The sequence below is a fragment of the Megalops cyprinoides genome, chromosome 25, assembly GCF_013368585.1.
Source record: "Megalops cyprinoides isolate fMegCyp1 chromosome 25, fMegCyp1.pri, whole genome shotgun sequence".
NCBI lineage: Eukaryota > Metazoa > Chordata > Actinopteri > Elopiformes > Megalopidae > Megalops > Megalops cyprinoides.
In genome coordinates, this window is record NC_050607.1 from 590,474 (window position 1) to 617,070 (window position 26,597).

Here is a 26,597-nt window from a genome sequence, read left to right on the forward strand (position 1 = left end):
CCTTACACTAACACACACATACACACACCTCCTTACACTAACACAAACATACACACACCTCCTTACACTAACACAAACATACACACACCTCTTTACACTATCACACACATACACACACCTCCTTACACTAACACACACATACACACACCTCCTTACACTAACACAAACATACACACACCTCTTTACACTAACACACACATACACACACCTCCTTACACTAACACACACATACACACACCTCCTTACACTAACACAAACATACACACACCTCCTTACACTAACACAAACATACACACACCTCCTTACACTAACACACACAGACATATACCTCCTCCATACACACATACATGCACAGGTTGCTAGCTTACTTTCCCAGTCATTTGTCTCTCCCTGTGTGCCCACTAGGAGGCGCTGAAGCTGCTGTCTGGACGCAGAGTTCTGTCTCCTCACGCCTCCCTCACTCTGGCCACCGTGGCTGTGCAGCTGAGTGACCTGATGACCTCAGACAGCCACACCCTCCTCCTGCTCACCCAGGGGCTGCTGCAGCAGCAGGTCAGAGCCTGCCCTCTCTCTCTCCCTCTCTCTCTCTCCCTCCTCCTCTCCATCCTGAGCCACTCCCCTCGTCTCCCCTCTCCTCTCTGTGAGTCGGAGGAACCAGGCTGTCGCAGGCCGGGGCTATGGACAGGTGAGAGGGGCAGCAGTGTGTGGGGGGGCTCAGGGCTATGGACAGGTGAGAGGGGCAGCAGTGTGTGGGGGGGCTCAGGGCTATGGACAGGTGAGAGGGGCAGCAGTGTGTGGGGGGGCTCAGGGCTATGGACAGGTGAGAGGGGCAGCAGTGTGTGGGGGGGCTCAGTGTCTGCATGGCTCCCTCTCTCCTCTCAGCTCTCAGCCCTGGGTGAGACGGTGACCCTCCAGGAGGGAGGCCGCGTGCTCCTGCCCCCATCTGGCCTGAAGAACATGTACCTGCCACAGCTCCCCCTGCTGGCCGAAGCCACCCTGCGCCTGGGTAAGACTCTGCCGGGGTGAGATGATGTTGCTGAGGCTGGCCGGACAGGTGGAGGTTGGAGTACCTGATCCTCAGTGTTCTGCAGGTCAGGGCTTGGCGAGGCAGGCGGCGGGTACCCCTGACTCAGACAGCGGCCAGTGGCTGAGCGCTCAGCGGGTGCTGGACTCAGCTTTGCAGCTCACCCAGGCATCAGCAGCCAGAGACAGTGACCTGGAGACGGATATCCTGTACTGCAGGGGTGAGTCAGGGAGAGAGGGTCACTGCCTGAGCGCAGAGCGTCTGCCTGCTAATAATGCTGCATGTACTCAGTGTGTGTGTGTGTGTGTGTGTTCACAGGGTTGGTGGAGCGCTGTCTGGTCTCCCTCAGCGAGTGGCAACCCCAGGCTGCGGCAGAGACCTTCCTTAAAGCCATCAGTGTCACCCAGTCCCACAGCCACAACCTGCAGTGAGTGGCCAGTGTCTGTGCATATGGTTTTGTTACACGGCAGCTTTCTCCTTAGCTCTGTGTGTGCTTGTGTGTTTAAATACAGTCAGCTCTAACTGTGAATAGATAGCCCAAGCATTACACAGACTCTGATATGTGTGTGATGGTGTGTGTGTCTGTGTGCTTCAGGCTGATTCGGAGGTGCTATCTGGAGATGGCGGCTGTGTATCTGCAGCAGTGGGAGGGGGGTTCCTGCAGCCCCCAGGCCCAGCAGAGTCCCAGCCCTCCCCCCAGGCCCAAGGACAGCGAGCAGAAGGTACTGCTGCGTGTCATTCTCAGGGGTCAGTCTGTGAGGTGGGTATCTCTCCGTTTGTGTCAGATTACTGTATTTGTCGCCCCCTTCAGGTGGCAGGTGGGAAGCGCCTGAGGAAGGACAGAGCTCTGACCCCCAGGGAGGTGCACCTGCTGCACTGCTGGATCTGTGTGAGAGCTGCCACTCAGGTGTGTGTAGCACATCAAACACAGCACCTGTGCACTGAGACACCTCGTTAACACCATCCGCACCTGCGCACTGAGACACCTCGTTAACACCATCCGCACCTGCGCACTGAGACACCTCGTTAACACCATCCGCACCTGTGCGTGTGCTCACTCTTTCCATGGCTGCCTTCCAGGTGAGTGAGGCCAGTGGCAGCTGTGCCCAGCTGTGCAGCATCAGCAGTGGCAGCAGGGGCCCCCTGCAGCTGCCCGAGCTCCGTGCCCTGCCCGCATTCGCCTCCAATGACCTGCTGCATCCCTGTGGTAACGGCCTGCACAACCTCCATTCAGCCACCTCTCACAGTGCATGAGTCTCTCCGTAGGGGGTGCTGTTACTGAAGACTGTGCGGGAGTGTGTGTGTTGGGGTGGCTGTCATAGGCAGTGTGAGCGTGTGTGTTAGGGGTGGCTCTTAGTGGCAGTGTGAGTGAGTGTGTGTGTGTGTGTGTGTGTGTGTGTTGGGGTGGATGTTACAGGCGGTGTGAGTGTGTGTGTTTACAGTTGGTGTCACAGAGTGAGTGTGATGTTTTAATGCACAGGGGGGTTGGAACCCTTGAAGAATCTCTGCAGCTCCTCCCCAGAACCTGAGGCAGAATCTCAGACAACAACTCAACTGACCTGGGTTCAGCTGTCCCGCTACCACTCCCACATCCTCAACCTGCACCACATTGCCACACACACAGGTAGCAGCCTTCACATAATCACTGTGTGTAAGGGTGTTTCTGTGTGTTACAGTGTCACTGTGTGTAAGGCTGTTTCTGTGTGTTACAGTGTCACTGTGTGTAAGGCTGTTTCTGTGTGTTACAGTGTCAGTGTGTGTAAGGCTGTTTCTGTGTGTTACAGTGTCAGTGTAAGGCTGTTTCTGTGTGTTACAGTGTCAGTGTGTAAGGCTGTTTCTGTGTGTTACAGTGTCACTGTGTGTAAGGCTGTTTCTGTGTGTTACAGTGTCAGTGTAAGGCTGTTTCTGTGTGTTACAGTGTCAGTGTGTGTAAGGCTGTTTCTGTGTGTTACAGTGTCAGTGTAAGGCTGTTTCTGTGTGTTACAGTGTCAGTGTGTAAGGCTGTTTCTGTGTGTTACAGTGTCACTGTGTGTAAGGCTGTTTCTGTGTGTTACAGTGTCAGTGTAAGGCTGTTTCTGTGTGTTACAGTGTCAGTGTGTAAGGCTGTTTCTGTGTGTTACAGTGTCAGTGTAAGGCTGTTTCTGTGTGTTACAGTGTCAGTGTGTAAGGCTGTTTCTGTGTGTTACAGTGTCAGTGTAAGGCTGTTTCTGTGTGTTACAGTGTCAGTGTGTGTAAGGCTGTTTCTGTGTGTTACAGTGTCAGTGTGTAAGGCTGTTTCTGTGTGTTACAGTGTCAGTGTAAGGCTGTTTCTGTGTGTTACAGTGTCAGTGTAAGGCTGTTTCTGTGTGTTACAGTGTCAGTGTAAGGCTGTTTCTGTGTGTTACAGTGTCAGTGTAAGGCTGTTTATGTGTGTTACAGTGTCAGTGTAAGGCTGTTTCTGTGTGTTACAGTGTCAGTGTAAGGCTGTTTCTGTGTGTTACAGTGTCAGTGTAAGGCTGTTTCTGTGTGTTACAGTGTCAGTGTGTAAGGCTGTTTCTGTGTGTTACAGTGTCAGTGTAAGGCTGTTTCTGTGTGTTACAGTGTCAGTGTAAGGCTGTTTCTGTGTGTTACAGTGTCAGTGTAAGGCTGTTTCTGTGTGTTACAGTGTCAGTGTGTAAGGCTGTTTCTGTGTGTTACAGTGTCAGTGTAAGGCTGTTTCTGTGTGTTACAGTGTCAGTGTGTAAGGCTGTTTCTGTGTGTTACAGTGTCAGTGTAAGGCTGTTTCTGTGTGTTACAGTGTCAGTGTGTAAGGCTGTTTCTGTGTGTTACAGTGTCAGTGTAAGGCTGTTTCTGTGTGTTACAGTGTCAGTGTAAGGCTGTTTCTGTGTGTTACAGTGTCACTGTGTGTAAGGCTGTTTCTGTGTGTTACAGTGTCAGTGTAAGGCTGTTTCTGTGTGTTACAGTGTCAGTGTAAGGCTGTTTCTGTGTGTTACAGTGCCACAGCGTGTGCAGGGACTGTGTTCTCTGGCGGTGGATAGCAGTCTTGGCCAGAGACTGGCTCAGCTCCACAGTTTGTTCAGCGCTCTCCTGCCTGCCTACAGGGGGCAGTGCTGTGCCCCCCACATCCCGGCAGCCCTGCTGCAGCCCCACAGCCCTCAGGTCAGTATCCACCCAGCTCGGCTCTGCCGGCACCCTCTCAGTGAGCCAGCGTGTTTCAGCTGCTCCACACTCAGTCAGAAGAACAGGCTGTAACTGAGTCCTGCGTGTCGTCACGGTGATGTTCCTGTGTAGACCACAGCGCAGCCCGTCTCCGGGGTGACGGAGGAGACCTTCCCATGGGCCTGTGCAGCGAAGGAGCAGCTGTGCCTGCAGTGGTACCGCCCTGCACTGGACCCGACTCAGCAGAACCAGAACTCGGTATTACTGCGTCCTACACACGCTGAGCCCAGCACCATACACTAACTGCTACTACTGCAAGCCCTTGTTTAGGGTTTAAGGTGAGGAGATCCACTCAGACTGGGAGTTCCTGACAGACTGGGCCCTGCCTCTCCAGTCATTAGTGCTGTGGGCAGTTGGTGAGATGGAGGCGAACTCTCGGCAGTGTATGAATATCTCTGCTCCCCCTGCTGGGTGTTACAGATGCTGCTCCTCTTTGCTTTTAACCGCGCCCCCCTGTCCGGCCTGCGCCCCACCAGCAGGGCCGTATCCGAGCTGCGGTGTGGACAGCGCTGGGTCTCCCTGGAGAGGTGGGTGTCCTCCACACCGTCTGTCCCCTCTCCTGCTCCGTACTGTGCCTGTCTTTCTGCATACTCTGTCTCTCTGTCCCCTTCCTCCCTATGCTTAAACAGCACACTGTCTGTCCCTCCACCAGGCTGAAGGCAGTGCATGCTGAGCTCTGCTCTCTGTGTGCGGGGGCCAGTGTCTCCTCCCCACCCCCCACACACCCCCCCACCTCCATCAGCCCCAAGCTGGAGAGACGCCGGCGCTCCAGAAGCCCTGAGAAAGAGGGGGCCCTGGACTCCCCCTCACAGGTAAAGCAGTGATTAAACCTAAACACAGACAAACTTAAACACAAAGTCTGCTATAACTAGATGTGCTTTACTCTACAAAACATTATGTACAGTTAGAGCTGAAAAGCCTGTGTACAATGCTGTAAATGTCCTTCCTTCCTGTTACTCTAAACACAGTGAAGCATACAAATAGGAGAACTTCATCTGACCCATTTTTCTATTTCTGTGTGTGTGTATGTGTGTGTGTGTGCGCATGTGCGCGCGCGTGTGTGTGTGTATAATAGCTGCTGCAAGAAAAGACCATGACCTGCTGTTCTCAGATCAAGGCCTTGCTGCAGTCGAATTCAGATCCAGCTGTCATCACCAAGGTTGGTTGTCCCCTGCAGACATTTCCCAAAATGCTGTGTTCCCAGTATTACTAACTGGTGCTTTCATCTGTCACAGAATTTGACAGCCCGAGCTATGGGTCTCTAGTTTTGATTACTTTTAGTACTGATAACATATTCATTTTTGTGCTTGTCGTATAATATAATACGTTTCAGTAGCCATAAACTATAGCCATCTTACTGAAATGTGTTAGAATCACCTGTCTATTGGATATTGGTGCTGTGGCGCCCCCTGCTGTAACCCTGCTGCGGTGTGCTCTTGACCCAGGTCCCATTCGAGCCCAGCCTGCAGACCCTGAGTGATCTGGAGCGCTGCTTTAACCCGAGAGGCGGGGCCCTGATGTCAGAGGGGGGCGTGGCCTCATGGCTGGCCTCCCTGCTGCTCTGAGCTCCCAGGACTGTCTCAGGGCATCCTCTGCAGAACCCTCCCATACTGAAAGACAGTGATGCTCCAGAACATTCTGTTCTGCTTGCACTGAGACTTTGGGGAAGAAGAATAAAACTGTACAGTGTGTATTCTAATTAATCATTGCTTGCTGTCACCTTGCTAACAAGCGGTTCCAAAATGGACATCCTTATTCCATCACAGAATGAAGGGAGACCAGAACTGATCTCTGTAGTCTACCCAGTGATAATATATAATCTTACTTATGTGATGTTATTTTAAACAAGCATTCATCTTGAAAATATAGAATGAATAATATGTAATATTTTAATGCATTACATACAGTCAGACATGTAGTCAGCTCTACTAACTGCAAGAAGGGATTCATCAGTCACACACACACACACACACACACACACACACACTCACAGTTCCAGCAGTGGGAGGAGGAGAGTTTTGTTCAGTAGTTATGGTGTGCCATTTCAAGCAGGGGGTGGAAGCTTCAGTGGAGTGGAGTCCCTTCTTTCTGTGATGTTCCTGTCACATGTCTGATGTCACTCAAAAGCTTTCAAAATGATCACATCAAGGAAGTGTTGTGTGCTGTGCTATGGGCTATATCTTACTTTGTAGCTATAGTTTTTAAAACGTGCCTAAGATAAAACTCCTCAAAGTAAATCACCTTCCACCCTCGGCTGTGTGTCAGAGAGTTTATTTGCTGGATCCTTGTCCTGTCCGGTTATTATTGGTGCCATGCAAGTAGCCTGACTGCCATAAATCACCAGAAAATGTTCTCTCCACTATGAGATTATACTCTCCTTTACTGTTCAATTGTTTCTGGTGCTTCTCGTTAACTTAACGTCCCCACAGTACGTGAATTAATACATGTAATAAGAAATGAACAACAACATTATCACAACACACGTTAAGCAAAAAAGGACATTCATAAACGGCGTCTCCACACCCGTCGCCGCACCTACTGACTCTTTATCGTCTTTGCGGTGTTTTAAACGTCCGCCACTAGATGCCGCTGTTCTCCATTTACACAATGAACATTTCTAATAGAACATCACATATGGATCTCATCTAATCTGATACTTTCAGATTATGTATTATAACACAGTATACATTAATTTTATTTGAGCGATTAATATATGAATCATTTTGTTTCTGTCACCGGTCCACTTTCTTCATGATAATGAGTAGTATCTATAAATTAGGGAATCGATGATGATGAAGATGAAATGTAAAATTAAATGAGAATAGTGATATTAAAAATCCAAAGATGTTGGTTGTGAGGGAAAGTTTCAGTGATAAAATAGTTCCAGCAGCTTCCAGCACCGCGCTGTTGTACTGTGGGATCCAGCAGCCTGCGTGTTGTAAAACAAAGAGACACTTTCTCCCGAGAAGCTGGGAGAGAAGGGAGAAGTCGCGGTTCTCAACACCGACAGTAAGAGAATTTAGGTAAGTAACGCCCGTTTTTCATTCGCGTGTATAATGTGATGAAATTACCTAGCACTAAGAACAGTAATAATTCTAGCCCGTAAAAGTGTAATCTGCAACATTTTTTACATATTTGCATCGCCGAAATGTGTGAGTTTAGGGTTAAACTGTGTTGAATGCTTCTCTAAACCCATGAGCTCCTATGGAAGAAAGAAGCATTGCATACATATCCCAAATCCTTCCATAGGATCCCACGGTTTAGAAGGTCATTAAGTACATTATTTAACATACATTTTAAAAATGATGAGCGCTCTTGATTTGTTCGCATGAGATGGAGATTCCTCCTCAGTTCCGGTTATTAAATCCCAGCTAGAGACACGTGTTCAGAATCGCCTTCCAGTGGACAGCTTTTATTTTACTTTTGCTTACTTATTGCTATCAGTGATTTATTTTTATCTTTATAAAATGTCTTTGTTGTATCTGTTCTGTTTTATACTATTTATTTCTTTTTATGCCTGTAAAGCACCTTGCATGAAACAAATAAATTGAAGTTTAATTGAAATTGAAATTTATAAAAGCGGTATGGCACTCAGATTGTGGTATATCACTAATATTTGCACGGCAAGGAGTTTGATCTCTAAAAAAGAAGGAACATGTTCAATAATTTTACATTTTGTTTGCTCATCAGCATTATTTCAAAATACAAATATCTAAATATGAAATAATTTAATATCGTGAACTCCATTTCGTCTTGTGAGCTGAATGCAACCTCTCATTCCTAAGTGCGGATGTTACAATGGCAATGATAACTCTACTGTTCTGGACAAATGGTCCCCCAAAGAGACAGGGTGGGGCATTGGGATGACAGAGTACATGACATGTCACACAATGATTGCGTATCTGTTGATAATTGTCTCTCTTTTCTGTCCCTTCTGGAAAGGGCTTTGAGTTCCTGTTAAAAAAGTGCTGTTTGAATAAATCTGACCATTTTATTTGTGTTTTTATGTATATCTCCTGTGCAGCACCTTCCTTTTCCCAGTCCCAGGGGCTGAACTTTCAGTTGCACCATGAAACCGAGGAAGAGGCACAGTGAAAAAGGTAGCAGTTTAAGCTTACATTCTTTCACCATACCATAAAAGGCACATAACTCCTTCTATTTGCACTTAATTCTTGTATAAATTAGCTTCACTCAAAATATTCACAAAACAATATTTAGAAAAATATATCCCATTATTTGAAGTCTAACAAGTAGCCACGTTAGATATAAGTTCTGCTCTTTGAATGTACCTTGCTTAATTAAAGAGGAATAAAATGTCTGAGATGGCAGTGATACACAAGTTATTTGGGTATATTTGGGTACACCAAGCAACTTTTTTATCATGTACATGACATTTTATCATCACAGTAATTTTAGCTCCATTGGCAGTGTGGTGTTGCAGTTAAACAGCCGAGCTTGTAGCCAAAAGTTTCAGATGTACTACTGCTGGTGTATTCCTTTAAGAAAGTAGTGAACCTCATTAGCATGCAGTGTGGTACAGTGTGTAATGCGCTGGCTGGCCCGGTGTGTGTAACACGCTGGCTGGCCCGGTGTGTGTAACACGCTGGCTGGCCCGGTGCAGGCCCGGCCCTGTTGAATGCTCTGCGCAGGGAGAGTCTGCAGCTGGACCTCACCCTGCACACCCTGAGCCTGCAGCACCAGCGGGAGCTGGCCGCGCTGACCGCCGCCCAGCAGGTGCTGAGGAGGGCTCACGAGGAGAGGGAGGGGCGTGGCCGCAGGGTGGTGCAGTCCGCCCCGCCCTCCACCGCAGGCTGGCCCCGCCCCCACGCCCTGCCCAGGCAGGCCCCGCCTCCCGGCTGCTGCCCCAATCACATCATCTGCTCCACCTGCAACCTGCGCCTGAGGCTGGCCGACACCCTGAGCCGCCGCTTCACTCCGGGCCTGTGGACCATGTACAGTGAGCGCGGCGGCAGCAGCCAACGCGGCGGCAGAGACCAGCACGACGCACCCACCTACCGCATCCCTGCCTACGCACAGCGCACCAACCTCTCCGCCTCCGACAACGCGCTCCGCTACCTGCCCTTCCTGTAGAGCAGCGGCTCACAGCTGGGCTCGGAGGCAGGTGGTTTACCTGTCTACATCACCACGCCAGGGGTGCTCCTCCAAAGCAGCGGCAGCCAGCACTCTGTAATCCAGATCCAGGACAGCATTTTACACACTATCTGCAACACCCACAATCATTTAGTACTGAGGCATTACGCAAGCATTACGTAAGGCATTATGTAACCCTATAACCCTAAGAATGAAATGACAAACTGACATGATAGATGGCATCAAGTAACCTAGTTAGCAAATGAAGGCAAAGAGGAAAAAAGTTTTTTTAAGCAACATTTCCCTTGTAACATTGACAATGACTAATTATAAAAATTAATCAGTCTTACCAGCTACCAAATTTGAAAATTAGTGGGATGTAATTCAGTTACGTATGAACTCTCCAAATAAAAATTAGCAATACAAAAAGGCAATGACATATTCAGTCAACAAAACTAGCTGCATCATGTTGGCTTGCAGACTGTTATTAATATTAATTTAGCCATTAGAAAACTACATCCCTAGCTGGAGATCATTAAAATAGATAGTTAGATAGTTAAGTTAAAAATATTCTCATGATGGCATTTCTGCCAACACAGACAAGTGGTAGATTGAATTTTAATAACATTCCACAGCAGTTTAGACATCTATTCTGACACACCTAAATTTGCATAAAATTAATATTGTGATTTTCATTTATTCAGGAAATATTTTTATTTGATTTTAAAAATATTGAGACTGATCTTCCTGGAAAGTCAGTTCTTTCCTAAAATGTTTCAGGTTGTGTCAGTATTATTAACATTAAATGCAAAAACAAACATGGATATTTGGGTCCATCAAGCAATTTTTTTTATCACATATATAAAATTCTGTCATCAGTGTAACTTTAGCTCTAATGTGTCTGTTTGGTTTGCATGATATATTAATTGAATACTACATTAAATTCCTTGTTGAAATAATATGCAATTATTGTGTGTGATCCCAGAAAGTATTCAGGAGACATGAACTTCCATACAATCAGAGTGAAAATGTTGCCACTGATGTGCGTACAGAAGTACTTATATTTGGCTTGTAGTCCCACAAAGGGATTGCATTTAGCCAAAGCCCAAGGTTGCTATGCCTTGTGTGGACATCATAAACAGGGAAAAGAAAGGGGGAGAGGGGTGGAGGAGGGATACTGTGGACAGTTGTTGCAGAAAGGATGTGGACAGTGAGATTCTTATAGTTGTGGACAGGCCCGGTTTGTCTAGGTTTGGTTAATCACACTGTCTGAAAATTCTCCTAAATCTTCTTTTGGAACTTCAGTTAAGGATTTCACTTACTTTCTTCACTTGTTCAACTCATATTCCAGACAACTGATGGACATGTGAAAAGGCCTGTGGGAATGTTAAAAACAGCAATAATTCACTGAAACAGTTGTCCTCAATCTATGATGCAGGACTGAAACACACTCTTACCCCTGCAGCATAACAGTGCATGCTTCAGACAGAGAAGACCGGAGGGGAACTGCAACATAGGGGCTGGATTTGGCAAAGGGTGTTTACTGTAGCAGCGGTCAGGTGACCCTGCATGATTTACTGGAATGGGCATTTCTGCTGGAATGGAGTGATTAGAGGCACAACAAAGCCCCGCCAGGGGTCAAGGCCAGCTTTCTCAGGGTCTTCCTTCATGACTGTCAAAGACACCATTGTTGGCAGGGCATTGTTTCCTGCCATTTGCATTTTACAGCCTGAGTGTCCAGGCATTCCACTGCACCAGTGAAGCTGACTGTGAGGGCCCTGCTCTTTGTTCATGGCTATTTGTGCAGCTGTCGGCCAATCAGTAAATCACATCATCCACAGACACCAGCTGGGTGTGATTTTCAGATGGGAGTGGTTTACATAGGCAAGGTGAAACAGAATTCTTTCACTAATGATAATACAGGATGAACTGTAATTATTCTGCACCTGAAACCTTGATGTAATTTGAAAAAAGGAAACATACTTTTCCATTTTCAAATTGGCAGGTCCCAGGTAAATTCAGCTACGTGGATGAAGCTGGAGATTAGTACTTTCACAGCAGTAATAAAAGGCTCTGAGAGAGGACATGCCTCCACTGCAGGGAAGCGTGTGCCCATTGGGAGCTCACAAAAACACTCACCCCTCTGCAATGCACTCCTTACAGGCAGGAGGGAAACCTCTAACATCACATGCCTGGCTAATAATGATGCAAATAACTATTTTATTCAGAGACCATGACTTACAATGCAGTCCTGTCTTGTAACTTCAATCCCATGCTTAGTCTTGTGTTCATCTCCAATTCTGACATTTATCTAAAACATGAATAATAAAACAAAAAATAATAAGGAAAAAATGATAATGGTTGTCACCTCTGGTGTCTATCCTTATCTGCTATTTATTGAAGAATCACCTAATGAACAATTAAATGTTAGCCAGTTATTTTGCAAGGTGTTTGCAAGGTCTTTTTATTAAGTTGTAAAATGTATATTTTATGGGTATAATGCCAGTTCTCCATGAGACGGGTCACACAGGTCTGAAATCACATAAACTGACATCAATGGAACATAGCTTGGCACACCAGTTGGCTGTGATGTCTTTTCAGGTTATACACTTGTCACATATGGGTCAACAATGTGCTGAAAAAGGCCTTATTCTCATGATAATTCATATTTGTTCCTTTATAACTACTCCCTTATTGATTTTTTATAAAATAAAAGATATAATTCATCATCTTAAATGACCTCACCTTTGTGCCCAATCACCTATCAGAGTGCCACTCCCCTTCACCCAATGTTATTCACATCCTTCTGCTCCAACAGGTAAAAACATCACCAAAGGAAACAGCAGGTGAAGTGGAAGCTAATGCATTTACTGTACACAAATTCATTTTATTGAACATAACTTTAACACAAGTTTAATGTTCATGTTTGGTCCAACCTCATTCTTGTTATTTACACCATACATTTTTGCACAATGTCGCTAAGTGAAATAATAACATACTCTATAATTTCTCTTCTCTGGTTTGGTTAATCGGCACGGGCAGACCCGGCCAACAGCGCGAGATGCTCACGTAGAGGCAGAGCATGAAATGGAAGCTGGTTTTATTGGTGAACACAATGCAGAAATGACAGTGCCATGCTCCATGTCAGGTCCTTTTGCTTTTAGTCCATTCACTCCCCCGGGTTCTGGAATGCTCCCGTTCTCATTCTTGCAAACATTCAAAAACATTTTTTAAAATTTGGAATGGCCTGTTGTCTTTCCCCTTTTCCTCCCAGTTTGGAATGCCGAAAGACGTCCTTAGACGCTGCCCCTATTGGTGCAACCCCCATTTTCAATGCAGGAGGGTGCAGACATCTCCTTCCTTTTTTACACGCTGTGGCTTTCATGCTAAGCTTGCACAGACAAAGTCACAGGAGGACACTTCATACACAGCTTTAGCAGGGAAAACTTCAGGTGCCTGATCAATCAACAGCCAATTTGTTCCGCTGCTATGGACTCTTGATAACACAGTCCTAATAATACATACTTCAGAGGACAGGTTTTATTAAATCTTTAAAATGCATTTCAATGGGACTGGCTTCTTTAGCTGTACCTGCCTTTTAAAGTAGCATTTAACATTTTAATGTGGAATTTTTCTGTTGGCTAAAGTCTGGTGCTGAAATTTTTCCACGGGTTGATGTGATGCCCCACAGTTACATTTATCATTAGACTGCCTGGATGTCACCACAGGGTTATGTAACGCAGTGTATATCAGTTACACTGTAAACTCACACTCACATTACTACAACGCCTACTGTACTGAAAATGGGCCGTGGAAGAATAACAGAAGAATTCTGTGGGGACTGAGGAGTCTGTGAGGAGAAGCAGCAAGCGGCATTAAGAGCAGAACACAGCACAGGTACTGGGCCTACCCACAGGCCTAAACCTGGCATTTCCACACAACATATTCCACATATCATTCTCAAATATTGGTCAAACCCTCATTTTCAGGTATGCTCTTTTCTAAATCACCACAGAGTAATATATTTTAGACTGAAATTTCCCTGAAAACAGATATAAATATATGGTATCTTTCTTGAGGAGGTGCATATTCAGTTATATACATCATACAGGTATCTACATGTGAGTTCACAATGTCTGGACATGATGGTCGTTTCATCACAGCATTTATGAAGCATCCATCTGAATGAGTCAGCTAATCTCACTAAACATCACTCACCTGGAAAATACACAGTTACTCGGTGAGGAAGCATAATTCTTATTATCACAGATCTCTACCTCTCTTACTCAGAGTTCTCACAGCTGACAGACAAACAGATATAAAAACAAACAGGCAAAACTAAGAGCAACAACCATTAGAGCACTGCATTGGCGCAATTAAACACTAAGAAAAGCGACATTTATCTGCTTCCAGTCCAGGAGAGCACTCCAGCTGGGAAAGCAATCAAGCAGGTGAGTATGTACACATTAGTTTACAGCACATCTTCTCTTTCTGATTTTACATCATATATTTACACTTTCTCTGCTCGGGTTAGGTCAAAGTCCTCACTAGCATTTCAGCAGGCCTGCTTATAATTATTAAAATTGGTGGTTTTTAATAACAGCATTTCAGATGTATCAAAGGGGCCTGAAACTCTGAGACAAAATTAATGAGCAAACCTGCAAAAGCAGAACACTGTTATAATCATCACCTCAATATTAATGTTTAATTGTTGGCATTACATTACATTTCTTGTTATGCAACCTCTGGACTGGCTGAAGGTGTTAGTAGCTACAGGCTGGTGGAAGTATATAAATACCACCATTCGATGGCTGTGTCTTATAAATGCAACGGATTGTTGTGAAAGTTCACATTTTAACATTTGTTAAAGAGAGAGGGGATTTAGAGATAGAGTATAGCAAAATGTGTATGTTCTCTCAGCAGGATCATATGATGATGCTGCCCCGCAAAAAAAGGGTTATAGCCATTATTACAGACAGTACCCCCCCCCACTTGATCAGGTAAGGTTTCGTATAGCCATTATTACAGACAGAATCCCCCTACCTCAGCAGGTAAGGTTTCAGAGAACGTTTGGCATTTGGTTAATATTAATTAAATGAATCTGTCTACCATGAGTGTGAATGAAACTACTCTGCCATCTCTTGAGTATTAACAGCTCCAGACATGAGAGAAGGTGAGCCACATTTTGGCTAAATTCACTGGAAACTGGAAGAAGAATCAAATAGTTCACATGCACTGCGATGACACAAGAGAATCCAGTGTTGTACTGTTGACATATGAACCATGGATTAAAGATGGAACTTGTTCAAAGGTGCTTCACTTTGAGATTTCATTACAATGAGCTTTGACCCCTGGCTTCACTCTCAGAACTGTCTGTTAGGAATACCCTGTTCACTTAAAATACAAATTAAAAAACCATTAAAATAGATAAACTACGCAGGGCCCTTGGTCTCACCTGCTGCTCCTCCATGGGTCAGTAAATACATTCATGTCATAGCTTTAAAATGTAGAACCTTAAACTGACACACACCAGTAACCAGTTTAATTTGGCCCAATCCCCACTAAGTAAAATTCTGTTGAAATTCTCTCATTAAAATATAAACACTGAAAAAAGAGGACGTCGACCCACTATGACATGACAGCCAGATTTCTGATGCTACAGTCCACCAGTGGTGTTCGTTTGAAGAAAACACTGTTAGATGACCAGGCAGCTCCAGGAAGCAAACGGATTAAAGTTCATTTGGAATGCTCTGCCAGCAACTACAGGGGAGATCAGAGCCGTTCCCAGCAAAGCTGGCCGGAGCTTAACGTTCCCACAGCGTTTCAGCAGTGTTGCAGCTTGTAAGGAGAGTGGGTAGGTGGGGCAGCTGTTGCGGCAACGTCACTGCAGCGCTGTGAGAACGTTAGGCAGTGCTGGCTGGGAGCACTCACACGATGGAGCCCTTGGAGGAGGACAGGTGTATGGAGTGTATGCGTGCGCTCAGGGTCTTCTCCAGGGCCTGGAGGACGTCCTCTCCAGGGCTCTCTGCAGGCCTGTCATACAGCAGCTGCTTGAAGGCCTCCACCTCGATCAGCACCACCATGTTCTTCAGGAAGTAGCCCTCCACATAAGCCGAGAGCTCGGGAGCACCCAGGAACTGCCCAAAGGGAGAGAACGGCATCAGGCTTTCCTGCTCTATGCTGAATGGAAATCTCTATGTGTGAAAGGTGCTGCAGGCAAAGCCAAAGAAGAGACATGGGTTCACGCTCTGTTTGATAATTACATAGTACCAAACCCCTCAATTTTCATTTAGACAGATGGGCCATACCCTTCAGAAGCAACAGCCAAATGTTTATCTTATCTGCTGTCCACATGCTGTTAAAATGACCTCAAAATTCAACAATGAATTAAAATAAAGAAAGGAATGTTGTTTTTGTCTAACGTCTGAAAGCAGCACAAACGTATGAAAACTGAAACCTATATTAAAACTGATTTAATATAAGAGATTATTAGTGCCTGTGGTCTGAGTGCTGCTCCACACTACCCTCACCAGTGCCGCACTCACAGCTGCATCTCAAAGGTCCGGCAGGGTTTCTTACCTTGGCATGGTTGTAGATTTCCACACAGGTCTCTGTGCTGATGTTCTTGGAGCAGATGATTTCACAGTGTCGCTGTAGGGCCTCCAGCTGGAAGAATTTCGCAGCAGACAGAAGCTGTGGAGGAGAGCGTGTGAAATAAGGACACCTGTCAGAGCTCACACCGGCCCGCACACAGACACGGACCCCGACGGATACAGGCCAAGAGCATTCAGCGTCTTTATCCAGAATTATCACGCACAAATAACAGGAGACCTGCCGTTGGGTGTGTGTGGCATGCTCCGGGCCTCACCTCCATGATCTCCGTGTTTCTGATGTGCAGAGACTCTGTCCCTCCACAGTACAGGTACTGCATCACCAGCTGCAACAGCGGAGAGTGGCTGTCACCATGAATGCTCTCAATATTACTCCTGTGATTGGCCATCACCATGAATGCTCTCAATATTACTCCTGTGATTGGCCATCACCATGAACGCTCTCAATATTACTCCTGTGATTGGCCGTCACCATGAACGCTCTCAATATTACTCCTGTGATTGGCTGTCACCATGAACGCTCTCAATATTACTCCTGTGATTGGCCGTCACCATGAACGCTCTCAGTATTACTCCTGTGATTGGCTGTCACCATGAACACTCTCAATATTACTCCTGTGATTGGCCGTCGCCATGAATGCTCTCAATATTATTCCTGTGTTTGGGACACAGGCTTATCAAGAATGCACGACATGTACTACATTCTAATGAAGAGGAGTGTGAAATTCACAATTTATTGGAAATTCCCATTTATATAATGCCACAATGTACTGAGCACTCCCGTTTTACCTGGAATATATTGTACTTGACATGGCTGATTTCAATGCAGGTGTTTTCTGAGGGAGGTCTGTTGGAGAGGAGAGATTTAAACCTGGGAAAGAGACAGAGAAGTAGATACACACTCAGTGCATGCATCATTTTGTAGAAAGTTATTTATCTTGGTACTGTTCATTATGCTTGACTACTGTTCATCACATTTAATTACTCTGCATTATGCTAGGTTGAGTTTCATTGCCTGTTAGAGCCTTCTTTCCAAGTTCTCCTGCAGGTGTAAAGTACAAATATGAACTGGTACCTTCTAGCTATTTATAGAAGCTCAGATCTGAGTTCCAAAGCTTGGCCCTTCATACAGCTAATTTATCATTTGATGAATGCAGCCCTTTTATGTGAATGAAAATAACAGTAACTGACTGAATACTGACAGAATCCAGGGGACAGTCTTATTGACATTTTCACATCAGACAGCTGCCTGGTGTCTGGCATTTCCCAGTTCCTGCAGTGCTAGAAGCTCACCTGTTGGAGGCAGTGTAGAGTAGGACTTTGTGTGCGTAGAAAGGCTTTCCTTCTACTAGGAAGGTCACGTCAGACATCTCCTGATTGTTCAGGAAGTGAGGATCTGGAGAAGGAGAGCAGGACATTAAACATACTGAGGAAATCCACACTTAGCAGTTTAAGCCACAACTGGATGAATGAAATAAGTGTGGGTGAAGGAGTGACTCTATGGGAACAGCACTGGTTTATTAGGGATTACATATAACGTTACATTAAATGACACTATTCTGGACCTCAGATCAGGTACTTCAGAAAGCCTATGTCAAATTAATACAAAACTGACAATATAGCAAAGCTGATTACAACTTGTTTATGAACATATTATTAAAATGTTTTAAACACAGTTGTTAACTATGAAGGATAGGTTCAAGTCCATTAACAGTTGTTAGAATCACCAAAAATGTGGCAAGATAATTTTCAGGTGGGAGAAGCAACTGGAAAAGGAAGGCAGGCATTCCATTTCGAAAGCTTCATAGTGAGGTAGCTACACTCTCTGTCCATGAGATGGCACAGGTTTTCTACTTCTTATAAATATTCTTATAAATATGTAATAATAATATGTATAAATATTAAATATTCCTGATAGACCATGCTTTCTTCCATGCTATGTTTATGACTGTTGATCAACAAGTACATGCATATTGTTGTAATGCAGCACATACTCAGCAATGACTGACTGCATTCCAGAGAAGCACCTGTGGACTTATCTGTAATTGTGAGGACATACTGCCCCTTTGAGCGGGAGGATCTGCCCTCTATATGCAGAATGGCAGCAACTCCAACATCCTGTCAGTCAAGTGAAAGAGACGCCATCATGCCCCACCCCCCACCCGCCCAGCCCACTCAGCTCCGCCCGGCCCAACCCTGCCCGTCTGGCCCCACCCCCCACCCACCTAGGCGGGAGGTCTGCTTCCGCTTGATCTCCGTCAGCTTTGGGATGGGGTACGGCCCGTAGCACTGAGAAAAAATGGCTGACAGCTGCTGGCTGATCACCTCATTCTGAGAGCACAGAGAAAACACACATATATGATAAAGATACCAGGTACAGACAGACAGACAGACAACACACACACACACACACACACACAGACTGCACACAGAGACAGACTCTTAACACTAAGAGACAGACTGCACACATACACACACACACACACACACACACACAGACTGCACACAGAGACAGTCTTTCCTTTTGATATGAAGACCTGGCTTACATGCTAGGCTATCCATAGCTCAGACTCGCAGTCTTTCTCATTCTGTGTTAGGCTACGGTCAGTGCTTTATATTTCTACACTGACATGCTAAAGTGAGTCAGCAGGCAGTAGTACTAGCTGTACAACAGCACCAGTCAGAGCTGTCTCAGTCACAGATGCTCCAACCCTCCACACAGCCCACAGAGTCAGATTCAGCTCTGGCAGTGAGTAACAGGCTGGCTAAAAATAGAGAAAAACAGATGCCCCCCAAGCTGAAGACACATGTCAGTACTGCAGGCACCGCACACGCAGTGGGGTTGGTTAGGGTGAGGAGCTACAGGCAGACACCTTGCTGGCCTGCGGGTAAAGGGGGGTGTTGGTATATTGGAAAGGGGTGCGGTTTGGTCACCTTGCTGGCCTGCAGGTAAAGGGGGTGTTGGTATATTGGAAAGGGGCGTGGCTGGCTCACCTTGCTGGCCTGCGGGTAAAGGGGGTGTTGGTATATTGGAAAGGGGCGTGGCTGGCTCACCTTGCTGGCCTGCAGGTAAAGGGGGTGTTGGTATATTGGAAAGGGGCGTGGCTGGCTCACCTTGCTGGCCTGCGGGTAAAGGGGGGTGTTGGTATATTGGAAAGGGGCGTGGCTGGCTCACCTTGCTGGCCTGCGGGTAAAGGGGGTGTTGGTATATTGGAAAGGGACAGGGCTTGGTCACCTTGCTGGCCTGCAGGTAAAGGGGGTGTTGGTATATTGGAAAGGGGCGTGGCTGGCTCACCTTGCTGGCCTGCAGGTAAAGGGGGTGTAATTATATTGGAAAGGGGCGTGGCTGGCTCACCTTGCTGGCCTGCAGGTAAAGGGGGTGTTGGTATATTGGAAAGGGGCGTGGCTGGCTCACCTTGCTGGCCTGCAGGTAAAGGGGGTGTAATTATATTGGAAAGGGGCGTGGCTGGCTCACCTTGCTGGCCTGCAGGTAAAGGGGGTGTTGGTATATTGGAAAGGGGCGTGGCTGGCTCACCTTGCTGGCTCGCAGGATCTGGAAGAGCAGCGGCAGGCCGTGGCTGATCAGCTCCTCGGTGTACTCCTCCTCCTGGATGCAGCTGAACTCCTTCAGCAGACCCTGGATCAGCGGCCGGCGGTGCTGCTGGAAGCAGGTGCGCAGGGACTCCAGCCAGGTGTGCAGGGTCCAGGGCACACCTGTGCAAACAGGCCACAGCTGTCAGGGCACAGCCTACAGAGACTGCAACATTTAACACTGATGCAGCTGTGCCTGTGAAGCCTCTGACCCACTGCTATTACTGTGACTTTCCTTCACAAATGCCTGTGGAAGTATTATGTACAAATAAACATTTCATAATAACAAATGAACCAAACACAGTGAAACATTACTGAAGGACACCTGCAATGCAGTATTCTTTTATAATCCCTCAGCGCATATGGCAGCTGAGACTCCTTCCTGTAACCAGCAGAGACTCTCCCAGTGACAGAGGCTGAAGCTGGTTATGAGTGGGAGGCACTGACCCAGGCTGCGGATGTCGATGGTGATGTCCACGTGGCCGTGCTCAGCGCTGTGGTACATGGCCTCCCTCAGGGCCCGCAGTTTGGCCTTGCTGGTGCGGCTGGGGTCCAGCTGGGGGGGCTGCCTCTCTCCCAGCTCCGAGCCCTCAGCCAGGATCTCCTCCAGGGACAGCACGTCACCCTTCCCTTTCTCCGGCTGGGACAGCAGCTTGCGGAACACATTCCTGCGGTGATGGGGGGGGCATGAGGGCACAAACATAAACACAGGCAGCAGTGTGGCGTCGCGGTCAGGAGCAGGGCTCATAACCGAGAGGTTGCCGGTTTAATTCCTCACTAGGGAACTGCTGCTGTTCCCTTGGGCAAGGTACTCAACCCAGAACCGCTGAAGTAAATATCCAGCTGTATAAATGGGTAAAACTGTAGCCTGTGCAAGTCACTGTGGATAAGGGCATCTGCTAAATGACTGTAATGTAAAATACAGTAAATACTGCTTAAAATAAATGGCTTCTTCTGTGTTTAAGTCACAAATGCTGTCAGAGCCTAAATCAGGTCTCTGTCCTTCAGGCTTTCAGCAGCCCTTGTGAAATCTGTTATGTAGGGTGTGTGTGTAATGTGTGCAGACTGTGTGTAGAGTGTGTACACTGTGTGTAGACTGTATGTGGAGTGTGTGTAGCGTGTGTAGAGTGTGTACCTGTGTCCGTGTGCAGCGGCCAGGCTGTAGGAGTTCATGTCCCCCTGGGGGGCGGAGGAGATGCCGTTGCGGGACATGGTGCCAATCATGGGGTCCGCCCCTCTCTCCAGCAGCAGGCTCACCAGCTCAAAGTTCCCTGCGGAGACCACAGCCACAGCGTCTGAGACTGAACCTCACACCCCCACCTCACACAAACCTGCCTCACTTCACCTGCAGAGACCACAGCCACAGCGTCTGAGACTGAACCTCACACCCCCACCTCACACAAACCTGCCTCACTTCACCTGCGGAGACCACAGCGTCTGAGACTGAACCTCACACCCCTACCTCACATAAACCTGCCTCACTTCACCTGCGGAGACCACAGCCACAGCGTCTGAGACTGAACCTCACACCCCCACCTCACACAAACCTGCCTCACTTCACCTGCGGAGACCACAGCCACAGCGTCTGAGACTGAACCTCACACCCCTACCTCACATAAACCTGCCTCACTTCACCTGCGGAGACCACAGCCACAGCGTCTGAGACTGAACCTCACACCCCCACCTCACACAAACCTGCCTCACTTCACCTGCGGAGACCACAGCCACAGCGTCTGAGACTGAACCTCACACCCCCACCTCACATAAACCTGCCAACCTGCCTCACTTCACCTGCGGAGACCACAGCCACAGCGTCTGAGACTGAACCTCACACCCCCACCTCACACAAACCTGCCTCACTTCACCTGCGGAGACCACAGCCACAGCGTCTGAGACTGAACCTCACACCCCCACCTCACACAAACCTGCCTCACTTCACCTGCGGAGACCACAGCCACAGCGTCTGAGACTGAACCTCACACCCCCACCTCACATAAACCTGCCAACCTGCCTCACTTCACCTGCGGAGACTGCGCCCCGAGCGCTCATCCCACTCCTTACCTCTGTCTCCCCATCAAAATGCAGGCATTCAGAGTAACTGACAATCCAAACACTGAGGCACACAAAAGGAGTTCTGATACGATTATTCCACAGTTCAAGTTCAACTGACCCAATTACACTCACACAAATCCAACAAAATGAATGACATCTCCTTTTATGAGGACATGATCGCCTCTTTTCTATAGCAGTATGTCTGACTAATGAAATTTGCAAGCTCACATTGAGGCTTCTATCACCTTTATGACTGAACTGAAAAACAAAATAAAAATTACTTTTCATAATAACATAATAATTACTTTTTTCTGTTAACACAACAGAAAAGTGAGCGGCTGTACTCAAGTTGCACTGACAGAGAGAACAGAGAGGGAGAGAGAGAGAGAGGAGAGAGCATTTTCCTGAACAGAAGATAAGGAGGGTACAGCAAACATTAGTAAAATGTTTCTCTTCAAGGGAAAAACGAAAATTATTTATGCAATGGATATTGGTTTGCCAGTAAAGCACAGGTATTCACACTTGAAAGCATCAAAATAATTTGTGAACGGAGACCTGATATAAAACCTCTGCTAATGAGCTCCACTAAATGTATTTTCCACAGAGGTGGAGCAATCTTTCCTGGTGCTGATGGTCTTCATCTTGTGGTGATGAAACAACATTTCCCCATGCACACCTTTATGATAATAACCAACAGCACAGATTGTTGGCTTTCTGTTATGTGCATATTCTGTGACTGGGAAATGCCCTGAACTACGAGCTATGCCAGGGGTTGTCCCTGCTGACTGATTACACTGTGGGACTATCACATTTTTTTCACATTTCATAGCAAATGACCAACCAATCAAATGAGCAACCCGCATGAAAAAAAATCAAGTTCATGTTGTTGATGCTGAGGATTAGCAGTAAGTAACTGTAAGACAGGCTGTAAATTCAGACCCTGCACCCCCTGCAGCCTCACACAGGTGTGCTGTGGCTCACCGCACCTGCGGCAGACGCCAGCTGCAGAGGCGTCTCGGCGTAGTTCTCCTCTCCGTCCTGCAGCGAGCCCTCCACGTTGGCGTGAGCATCCAGCAGCAGCTGAAAGAGGCAGGGAATGCTTTAAAATTCAAACTCAGGGGTGGTGGGGGGGCCCTGTCCCACCCCCACTTTCAATAACACATATAAGCCGAGCTCTGCTAGCGTCAGAACACTGGCCCTGGCCATACACAGCGCGCTAACTTCCTGTCTGGGTGCAGACTGCTGCAGTGTTGTGAGAGAGAATTTGCAGACCTGCACCCACATGACTTTTCCTTATTTTCCTTATTTCCTGCTTCAAGAAACTGTCTTATCCTTCTTTCTTAGGGATGAAAGGGAGATGAAAAATTTTGAAATCATTCTCAAAAAAAAACTGTAGATAAATTGAGGCAAATGTTATGTGGGGTGGCACCCACTTCTGGGTTCTGGTGCTGATCACATTCAGAGCCTTGCCAAAACAGGTATAACATCACAGGCCCAGACAGGGACTCTGAGCCTGACAGGGACTGTGACTTGCGTGTGCATACATCAGACTGGCGCAAAACTCAGGCGTCATTGTCATGGCGTCATGGCAACGTCCACATGGTCACTCGTCTGAGCTCATTTGGAATTTGCACATTACACACATCAGCTTACATCTCAGGGTATTCTTCATTTTCCCTCAGGTGAGTGCTCTTGCTAAATTTCCGTTATGATGTGATGTGAGATGTGATAACACGTGATAAGTGAGATGTAATGTCATGTGATAAGCATGATCTGATATCATGCGTTGGTCATGTTACATTTGCATAAACTTTTAAAGCTTTCCTTTGCTGCTGCGGCTGTTTCCTGTCTCAGGGTCAGACACAACCGCTCACTTTCTGGCACTCACAGATCAGACAGGAAATATCTGAATGACACCTGACTGATCAATTTACCACCTACAAGATGGTACAGGAAGTGCCTGAAGCCATGTGTACAAACGCAGGCCGGGACAAACACTCCTTTGCCCCACAGTAACTGAATGCATTCAGTATTCACTGGGTTTCACTTCGTGAGCCACTCCTGTTGCATCTACAGACAAACCTGGCATTGACATTCAGAACTACAGGAAAGAAGAAATCTGCCATGCTTTTATCATTATTATGGCAGTGCATAATAATAACCAATCAATGTACAGAGCTTACAGAATAGATCAAGTTAGTAGAATCACAGGTGAAAACTTCACTACCTGCACGACAGGGACGTGTCCGTGTAACACAGCGAAAGTGAGGGGGGTCCCCTGGCGCGTTTCGGGATAAACTGAGGGGTGCTTGTGTACTGTGTTTGGCACCTGGGAAGTCACAGGTAAGGTTCAGGAGAGAAATACAGCAATTAATACCGCCAGTCTGTGCAGCAAAAGCAGGCGAGGAGAGGTGCAAGAGGTGAGCTTGGCCAGTCTACAGGTCACTCTGGCCAGTCTACAGGTCGCTCTGGCCAGTCTACAGGTCACTCTGGCCAGTCTACAGGTCACCCTGGCCTCAGCCCAGCAGCAGGCCACTTGCCTGTCCATGACATTGTTATCCCCTGCCCTTTTCCTGTGGGTTATTTTCCTTCATACCCAGCCACCACACTATGCATTCTGTCTCTGCTAAGGTGGACGAGACAGTGAAGACCATGACCGGGGGGTAACTCATGGAAAAAGCACCACCATCTGGTCTACTTTCCATACACTGAGGTTAAAGTGATGCTGGTTGACAGCATGATCTAATGCATGAACCATGAACTGCCACTTCTGCTATGGATGATATTGCAAAAATAGCTGAATAAAACATGACAATCGCATGTGTTTCATAGATGCCTTACTGTACAGTGGTAGGAGGGGAGATCCATGATGCATTTCCATTGACTAACTGAGAATTCATATGATATTGTAGTACAATTCTGTCCAGGGAAAAGGTGTATGCATACACACTATGTTTTTGTCTACCTTCTCCCCAGTGTCATACTGCTGAGGGGACAGCTGTAAGCTTTTGCTGGGTTACTCCCCACACTCAGGTGCTTTGATTTGCACTGTAGATACGGTACTTTGTCCAAGAGTCAACCCCCAACATCCACACCCCAACACTATCACAATGACTGACAAGGGAGAGAAGCACAACATCTTACAACACGTACAACTCTGGGTGACATTGACAAAGCACTTTCCACCACAGTCGCTCTGTGCTTCTTAATTAATGCAGCAAGTAAGGAAGAGAAAGTATCTTAAGAACTCCTTGGAGATCTCAGTCTGTCATTATTATCCTCTTCCATGGATGAAGCTAAGGACAAATTTTCATCTTATCCCTTGTGTAGCTGGGTTTTCAGTGGAGCAGCTGACTGCAGCAGCACCATGCTGAAGGGGGCAGAGCTGCACAGGGCTGGTGGCTGTTCCCTGCCTGCCAGGACTGCCCAGCTGGCCCTGTGTTGCCTGCTGTCTCCATTCCCTTTGGGAAGTGCACTTTGTTGACAGTGGTATAAATGCACTATGACAGATGGGATTTGACTGATCTGAAGCTGCTCAGCCTCAGGGCCTGTGCTGCACAGCGCCGCCCGTGTGGAGAGACGGTGGTGGAACAGGACGCTGTGGTGGTCAGTGTGTGTGTGACAGAGGGCGGGAGTGACGCGGGACAGCATGCTCTGGGGCTCCCTCCGGCTGCGCCGCAGCTCCACACTGACCTCGCTGTTGATATCGGCACCTGCATCCAGCAGCATCTGCACCATGGCCTCGTCCCCGCGCACACAGGCGTACATGAGCGGGGTCATGCCCTGCACACGGGGAGAGAGAGCGGACCGGCCGTTACAGCAGGGGCGCGTTTCACACACAAGCACTGCCCTATGATGCCCTGCTAAATCTATTTCAGAAGGCCAGGCCAATGTGCCGGAGACTTCAGGAGAACCAGCACTGTGCAGAGACAGAAATGGCAGCCGTAGCCCACAGTGCAGACCCGCTCTGCGCCCTGCCGGGTCACCTGCTGAGTGTGAGGGGCTCACAGCCAATCAAATCACACCGGGCTCCACCTGAACAGCCCTGACACAACCTCAATGCAGAGCGTTCACAAAGGAGCGGAGGTTATTTCACACACTCTCAGCTCCGAGCATTTTAGTTTTAGTTCTGCTCAGCACCCTACGCAACAGTTTTAAGGTTATGACATTTAAGCTGAAATTAAGCAGAGGAACAATGGGGTCCTAAGAATAAAACTGCACTGAAAAGAATAAATCCCAGCTGTGATCAGAGGCTGCATCTTCATTGTGTCTTCTCCACATGTCTGGATTAGTCAGCGTGTCACAATCATTTAACATTAAAAAGGGTGAACAGTGTGAATGTGTCAGAGCCATTTCCTCAGAGCCTCAGTCTATTCCTGGTAGGATCTGAAGTGTGATGTTCTTGTCACAGGTGGAGCAGTGACAATCCACTTCTCTTAGATTCTGTGTGGCCAAGCTTGTCTGTTTGTCTCTGTCCACTGCTCTGTACGTGTGATTCTTCTACAGGCCCCAGCAGGTAACGGTTAATGCCACTCCTTTTACTCAGATAGATGATGTACAAAATGCCAGGGCACTAAGTCTACTGCCAATGGTCAACGGTCATTCAGAGTGACCTTCATAATTAAGTGCTGGGTCTGGGAGGGGTGGTTGGTTATGGCTGTGAACTGAAGTGAAGAGCACCTGTGAGGAGGATGGGCCTGAATAACTGATGCATTATGAACAGAATATATAGTCATGCTGTCCTGCTGAAATATATGATGAGGTATCTGACCTGCTCGCTCATGCTGTTGATGCCCTCAGGACCCAGCAGACTCACAGCCTGCCGGACCAGGTCGGTGCGGCCGCAGTTCAGCATGCGGAAGCCCAGGTCCTGCAGGAAGCGGGCCTCCGTGGAGGCCGAGTCCAGCTTGCGGGAGGCGCAGAAGCAGTCGTCCGTCCTGGGGACACACACACACACCCGTCAATCTCAGGAGGAACTCACAACTCCAGCCTATCAGTGCACATATGGAGCTACACCTCACAAGGCTGCC

At 47.3% G+C, this 26,597-nt stretch overlaps 2 protein-coding genes across 3 annotated transcripts in view; one reads left to right on the top strand and one right to left on the bottom strand.

Annotated features, from left to right (window-relative positions):
* Nucleotides 1–5,817, top strand: part of cfap54 (cilia and flagella associated protein 54) — a 28,730-nt gene extending 22,913 nt beyond the window's left edge. The window contains 14 exon segments of the mRNA XM_036519614.1: nt 406–552; nt 883–1,060; nt 1,092–1,244; nt 1,343–1,451; nt 1,590–1,756; nt 1,843–1,931; nt 2,105–2,231; nt 2,505–2,648; nt 3,999–4,162; nt 4,295–4,420; nt 4,643–4,749; nt 4,875–5,034; nt 5,298–5,381; nt 5,668–5,817. Coding sequence (XP_036375507.1) covers nt 406–552; nt 883–1,060; nt 1,092–1,244; nt 1,343–1,451; nt 1,590–1,756; nt 1,843–1,931; nt 2,105–2,231; nt 2,505–2,648; nt 3,999–4,162; nt 4,295–4,420; nt 4,643–4,749; nt 4,875–5,034; nt 5,298–5,381; nt 5,668–5,787 — 1,875 coding nt within the window. The 3' untranslated portion in view covers nt 5,788–5,817.
* Nucleotides 5,818–11,753: 5,936 nt separating this feature from the next.
* Nucleotides 11,754–26,597, bottom strand: part of btbd11b (BTB (POZ) domain containing 11b) — a 95,951-nt gene continuing 81,107 nt past the window's right edge. The window contains exons 5-17 of one of the 2 annotated variants that reach the window (XM_036519982.1): nt 26,339–26,504; nt 25,261–25,350; nt 23,795–23,896; nt 22,554–22,647; nt 20,651–20,786; nt 19,963–20,183; nt 19,460–19,638; nt 18,150–18,255; nt 17,218–17,320; nt 16,714–16,795; nt 16,182–16,250; nt 15,893–16,006; nt 11,754–15,450 (exon numbers count right to left, since the gene is read on the bottom strand). In XM_036519982.1, the coding sequence (XP_036375875.1) occupies nt 15,241–15,450; nt 15,893–16,006; nt 16,182–16,250; nt 16,714–16,795; nt 17,218–17,320; nt 18,150–18,255; nt 19,460–19,638; nt 19,963–20,183; nt 20,651–20,786; nt 22,554–22,647; nt 23,795–23,896; nt 25,261–25,350; nt 26,339–26,504 (1,672 nt within the window). In that variant the 3' untranslated portion in view covers nt 11,754–15,240. The remainder of the gene's footprint in view (nt 15,451–15,892; nt 16,007–16,181; nt 16,251–16,713; nt 16,796–17,217; nt 17,321–18,149; nt 18,256–19,459; nt 19,639–19,962; nt 20,184–20,650; nt 20,787–22,553; nt 22,648–23,794; nt 23,897–25,260; nt 25,351–26,338; nt 26,505–26,597) is intronic. The other variant, XM_036519983.1, reaches the window with a different exon arrangement.